Below are 6,397 nucleotides of genomic sequence, written 5' to 3'. Positions count from 1 at the left end.
AACCGACAAACGGAAATAGAACAAAAAAANAAAAAAAAAAAAAACAAAACACGCAAGATCTATCCACTACATCTACTTCCGTATCCTTCTTTTGTCTTCGAATCACATTATTGACCTCCATTGACCACTTGACATACTGAATGAACCGGAGGAGCTTTCCGCAACCTCAGGCTCTGTCTGATCCCAGCTAAGTGCCCGAAACCCAACCGTGAACAACTGAAACCCGTCAAGTATGATGGCGACACAACCATGTATGTCTTCCCTTGCCTACCCACAGAGTTTAATATTATTTACCAAGTAAACAGCATCAACGCCGGATTCAACAACACCGGCAGCGCAAAGTGCGTAACCGCCATGCTCGCCAGCGGATAAACACTATACAGCTTCTGGATCTTCCACGGATGCGGGAAGAAGAACCATCCGGCGACAATCAGGCCCGTCATCAGGAAACAGTACAAGAAAGTGAACTTGAACCGCTTCAGGATACGAACGATCTCCTGCCCGAAATGGACTTCTTCGACTTCTTTGGCGGTGGCGCCCCATACCATGTCGATCTCGAAGAAGTGACACAGGATGGCTTGCGAGATGTGGATGGAGAGACCGCCGAGGAAGATGGTGAACATGGGGATCCATTTCAGGTTGTCGATAACTGTTGGTGTCGGTTAGTCGCCGTGTTAAAATGAAGGAGGGCAAGGAGATAGAAATGAAAAGGGGGGGAAGGGAATAGAGAACTTACAGCCGGTAAAGAGGCCCTGCTTATTCGTGCGGTACCGAAGGATGGCAAGCGCACAGTTGCCAAGAGCGGTGAACACCACGATGATGGCGCAGTAAATGGCAAATGAATCGAGGTAGTACTTATCGTAGAACCCTTCGTACCAACCGGTGAGGAAGTAGTTGATCAGCGACAAGCCCCACGCCGCTCCAATGGCGTAGTACGTCCCGATGTACGCGCAGATAGTCAACTTCTTGGGCAGAGCGATACCGGAGCCGAGGAACTTGCGGAACAGCGGAGTGAACGGACCACGGACGACCCAGAAACGGAGAGGGTGGAACAACAGCTCGTTACATCCGTAAGCGTACTTCTCCCAGCGGGCGAGCTCGTCGTAAACAGTCAAGCTGACGCCTTCCTTGAAGCCTTCGCCGGTGTAGGAGGCGTACCGAAGAGAGTAGCCAGCGCACTGGAGACGCAAAGCCATATCGAAGTCCTCGGACACGTGTGACTCGGACCAGTATTTCTCGTAGCCATCCTCCTCGTAGCTGGCGGCGTCTTGGAGGGCTTGCCAGCGGAGCATGGCGTTGTGGCCGACAAAAGGGCAGGCATCACCGCAGGCGACAGCGTAGGTAATGGCTGTGTAGATCAGGTTGGTAAACCAGGTGACACTGCGGAGAAAGGTGGTCAGCCATTAATTCGTGATGTAACGGAATGAGGGAAAGGTCCAGAATTTGACTTGCCCTTTCTCAAAGAATGAATCGGAAACGTTCATGACCCCAGAGGCGAACTGAAGGATAGCCACTTCAGGGCTCTGCTCCATCTCGCTAACAGCATCCAACAAACAGTCAGACGGGACACGAGTATCCGAGTCAATCAACAGAATGTAGTCGCCAACGCGAATGTTGCCTTCAGCCCAAGTTCGGCCTTCGTCCTCGCGAAGAACCTCGTTCAAGCACTGTTGATAGGCGGCTGTTTCGTAATCGTTTGTCCAGTTACCGATGCGATTGATTTTGGTCAGCTTTTCCTCAACACGGTTGCTAGTGTGGAGGGCATAGTTCATGTTGCTAGCCTTCTTGAACTTGCCACGACGGAGAAACACTGTTTCGCCAGCCTCAAGATTCGGCTTGGGATTGTGTGGTGGGCGTGCCACCCAGCCGATGTTGTGTTCGTCGTAGAAGTCACGGCGTGCTCGGGCTTCTTCCTCGCTGACGAGCTGCATACCGTCATCATTGACAAAGATGTTCGCGGTACCGCCTTGCATCTCGTAGGTGCTGATGGCTTGTTTGACGGAGACTACCGTGGGCTTGATGACAGCCGCGAGGCCTTCTTTGTATACGGGCATCTGGAAGGTGACATGGGGTAGATTGTGTTGGTGACGGTCAAGCCTTTGGGGTGGCTTCCCGCTGTAGTATTTGCTGTTATTCTCAACAGAGCTGATGGGGCCAAAGATCTGGAACAAATTGCCAGCGAGGGTTTGAAAGAAGAACTGTGATAGCAGCTGTTAGCATCTTTCTCGTTTGATGGCTGCATGGATAGAAGGGCGGAAAGGTGTGTATCGACTACGTACCAAGCTCACGAAGAACTGAACAGGCGAGACCGCCAACAAGGCGAACCGGATATAGCTTTTGTCCACTGACGCTTCGTACGCAAGCGCCCTCCATCCGAGACCGAGACAAGCAACACACAGCGCCATGGTTAGAGCCACGATGCAAGCGCTTTCTAATCTCACCGGGCGGTGCTCCTTCGCCTGCTCCAACGAATTTCCGTCGACTTCTTCAACCTGTGTTGTTACATTTCCTTTCTCATCAGCATCATCATCATCTGCGTCGTTGTTAGTGCCCCAAATGGACTCAATGAGCTTCTTCTCGAGGGTTTCGGCCCAGGAGAGAATCTTCTCGGGCTCGTCGGCCCACACTACCAGGATTTTGGCGTCCTCGATGAAGGCAGCAAACTGATGGAGTTGGCCCTTGGGTAGATCCGACATGGTGCGCAGAATTTGAACGCGCAACCCGTCGGGCAACGGAACAAAGTTGATATCACTCCTCCTGCCAATGCCGTTCAGGATTGTCCGAACGACGTGTGTGTTGATTGTCATGGCACATCGGACATTCATCTGTGTGATCATGGCGTAAAGTGAATCGGGTATAGCCGCCATTTGCGGTGGGCAGCAGGTGAAGTTGCCCCGGGACTTCTTCAACACGACGCCTTCGTATGGATCAAAGCCCGTGCTGTACTGTTTTCGGCACATTTGCTCGAAAAGCGAGTTGACCATCATGTCGCTTCTGATCTCGGTCACCGCATCGAGATCGCCGTTTCGGGCATCTCCAACCGGAAAAATAGTAGAATGACGGAATGAATAGGTCGAACCGGCAGCAGAAGCTGTCAACTGCCCAATTTGTTTTCGTGGGCCCTGGTGAGCCGCACCTGGTACTGTGAGTGTATTTCCAGGCATTGGAGACGGGGTAATCGAACGAGGCGTAACAGCACTGTCATCGTATGTTGCAGGACTTGATGGTAACCCTGTTGATTTCTGCCCAGAGAGTTTCTCGCGTTGCTGCTCAGTGAACTTGTTGTCTTCGCCACTCTTACGAGTCGCCCGTCCATCGTCCCGCTCGGCCGCCGTCGAGGAGGGCGTGAAGTATGATCGGAAGGCCTTCATTGTCGTCTCTGATTCATCCGTTTAATAGCTGAAAGGAAACGATGGAGTCTGGCGACCTTGCCGAAAGGCCAACACAGATACCGAACTATGCTCAGTCAAGGGGGAAGAGGATTGCTCTGATCTGTGTGAGGTAAACACTGCAGTGTTTAATGGTGAAAAAGGGGATATGTATGTCGCTAGTAAACATTCGCAATAAGCTTAATCGTGAAAGTGGCAGATCCCAAGACGCACGACGAACGACCAGAGATATTCCTCTTCGTAACTGATAGGAATATGTGATGGATAAATCCCTGACAATCTGCACCGTCACTTCATATGCCGCCGCCTTTGTTTTACCAAGCAGCTGAGCTGGTGATGCGTGGCACCGCACTCCTCGATCTCGACCGCCACAGTATTCCTCAACCGTCACTTTCACCACATTTGTGCGTTTTCCCCCTGCCACTGAGTGATAAGCGGTTTAGCCAGGCCGCGTCCTACACAAGCAGACCTCACGTTAGGATACAGCTGAGGTCGCAAAGAGTGACACGCAGGATGTCCAAACTTCTGATACCTAGAGTTCATGGTATGCAATGTCACCCTTTACGACGTATTCAGCCGTGTCTTCTTACACCATTCGTCCATATACCAAAACGGGCGGGTGAACGGCATGATAACGGTGACAAGATAGCGAGACGACTTACTGAGACGTCTACCATCGCTCTAACATACAAGCCCGATTATTAGGCCTCAATGTATACCCGTACTACTCGACGTCCGAGCCAACCGAGGCCACAATGAACTGTATCAGGAAATAGAACGTAATGTGATCCACGCTTCGCATCCCGTATGTCTTGGAGATCTCCTAGGCTTGTGCCATCTCTGCATTCTGATTCGACGGTTCGGCATTCTGCAAGTGAACAATTGTTCAATGAGCGGAAAGAAAGTTGTTGAGTCCAGGGGTAAGCAGTCGATAGTAGATTAGCCTGAGTATCATGTATGGGTGTAGCATGGCCTGCATAACAACACCTCATCTGTTGTGTAACTTATAGAACCTGTTCGGCCAAGCATTGATGGATGTGGCTTAAAGACGGCTGGCCATCTAATTGTATGTAATGAAGTCGGAGTAACTCGCACAGCAGTAGCGGGCGCCTGGGCTCTGTACGGTACATTAGTCAATGCTATGTTGCCGCCAACCATAACGATGAATCCTTCAAGACGACATATCACAGCTGATAAAGTGGGCGGTGAAGTCCTAACATGTCGTTCTATGAAAGATGTAAAAGGCCGTTATCCCCAGCCTCGGACTGGCCGGCGTAGATCATCCATTTAAGGTTTAGATCCCAGAACCCCCGTAACTCGAGGCCAGCCAGCCGCCGTGGGTTTCTCCTTCCAAACGTGGTTGCGGTTGCACGGCCCGTTCCCACCGTGAAACCACGGCCATGGGGGTTGTTGTAATGTTCTTGATTGCCCCTCAATGAATACGAGCTTGGCAATTGAACACCTTTGAGGTGCCTTGGACTCCCAAGACGCCCTCAAATCCTCTTTCACGAGGGCTGATTTGCCTCCATGTAGATCATCGGGAAGAGAAATTGGCTCTTGGTGAGATGAGAGTTCCGACAGAGAAGCGGCGCACGCCACGAAGCAAGCCTTCGGAAGCCGTAAAGAATAAGGTGAGCTGTAAAGTCTCGACTGGCTGATGTTGTCTGAAGAGGGGCCTTTTTTTTTGATAAGAATCAATAGCGAAGGCTCGAATGACACCGTGGCACGCAGCAAGGGTCTTCAGCTCGCTGCGGTCGAGCGAATCTGGGTATTGACCATCCAGCTGGCGCCAATATTCACTATTTCTCCACGAAAAGCGTAGCGCCATGTAGGTGCAATGCATACCAGGCAGTGTCACTTTTGGGGTTGAAAGTAACGGTGGGGGAAACCGGGGCGCCCCATAAGGTTATACCGTTTCTGCTGACATCAGACGTTAGCCAGCCATTCTATCTCCAGCAACATTGAAGGTTATCGTTCCAAACCTTTTTCGCTGATTTTTCATGATGAGCTGGCCGTATCAGGCCGCGCCTGCGGCTGACCGTGAATGTAGAGTGATGCAGGCGCAAGATTGACTGACGCCTTTGGCCACGCAGCGCTTTCTCGTGAAGACCCCCACGGGCGGCAAACAAAGGAGGGGCATAAACATTGGTGATAGGTAGAGCTTTTGGGCATGTTCGCTCGTAGAATCATACCAACTCCTGGCAATGGCATTTTCATGTTAAAGATTGGGGGTTCCCGTAAGCAGCCGTCAGTCCTCAATCTTCATTCAAGGGATCCTGATGCGAGGAAATTGACAGTGTCAAACAGCCCCTATTGTTGCTTGGGTAAGGGGTCTAGAATTGAGAGGCGGTCCAGCCACCTGGGCGGGTAAGCCTGACTGCCTTGTCTAGATTAAATGCATCCCGACCAATCCAACGCGTCAAGGTATCGGAAGGAGATGTGCGGGTGGGTGTGGTTCGGAACTGGATTCGTGACAAGGAAACGATATGTCGTAGCGGGCGTGATGGGGCTGTTTGTGGTCTCAGGGAGCTCGTTTCTATTTTTGAGACCGGTCTCGCGGGACGGAAGGACGAAATCGAAGCTGTCTTAAAGACCAAGGGTCGCTCGACGAATCTGTGGTACTGACGAAAATCTCCTTCAATCCCCAAATTAAGTCTCAGCGCCACGCGCATGGCCCCGAAAGGTTTGCCGCTGGCCAGATACGTGGTCGAACACAGCACAGCATCTCGCCAACATGAGGCGCTTTGGGTGCCGGCGTTAGCTCGCTCTCGACCTTGCGCTGTGTTCGTACATCAAATACGGCGATACGGGGCCACAGTGGCACAGATAGTGTGCCGAGTCGGCACTTGTATGTTGGACGACATAGGTATCGCCAAGACGATAGGCAGCTTTGACATGCCGACGCCGTAGTCAAGGCTGTTCTCCCTCCGGCTTCTGAGACTCCGGATTGATTGACGGATCGGCGTTGAGCCTCAGCACTAGTCGGTTCCGAACATCAAGGGGCAGTG

General features: G+C 51.8%; 1 protein-coding gene across 1 annotated transcript; it reads right to left on the bottom strand.

The window, feature by feature from the left end:
* Positions 1–290: 290 nt before the first annotated feature.
* NEUTE1DRAFT_134380 (uncharacterized protein) lies at positions 291–3,371 on the bottom strand (the record flags this gene model as incomplete). Its single annotated transcript, XM_009849333.1, has 4 exons — positions 291–649; positions 737–1,380; positions 1,501–2,198; positions 2,280–3,371. 4 exons carry the CDS (start codon positions 3,369–3,371, stop codon positions 291–293), a joined length of 2,793 nt encoding a protein of 930 aa, XP_009847635.1.
* Between the last annotated feature and the right edge of the window lie 3,026 nt (positions 3,372–6,397).

This window comes from Neurospora tetrasperma (genome assembly GCF_000213175.1).
Source record: "Neurospora tetrasperma FGSC 2508 unplaced genomic scaffold NEUTE1scaffold_1, whole genome shotgun sequence".
NCBI classification, from domain to species: domain Eukaryota; kingdom Fungi; phylum Ascomycota; class Sordariomycetes; order Sordariales; family Sordariaceae; genus Neurospora; species Neurospora tetrasperma.
The sequence above is the reverse complement of the archived record's forward strand: the minus strand, read 5'-3'. Positions and strand labels throughout refer to the sequence as shown.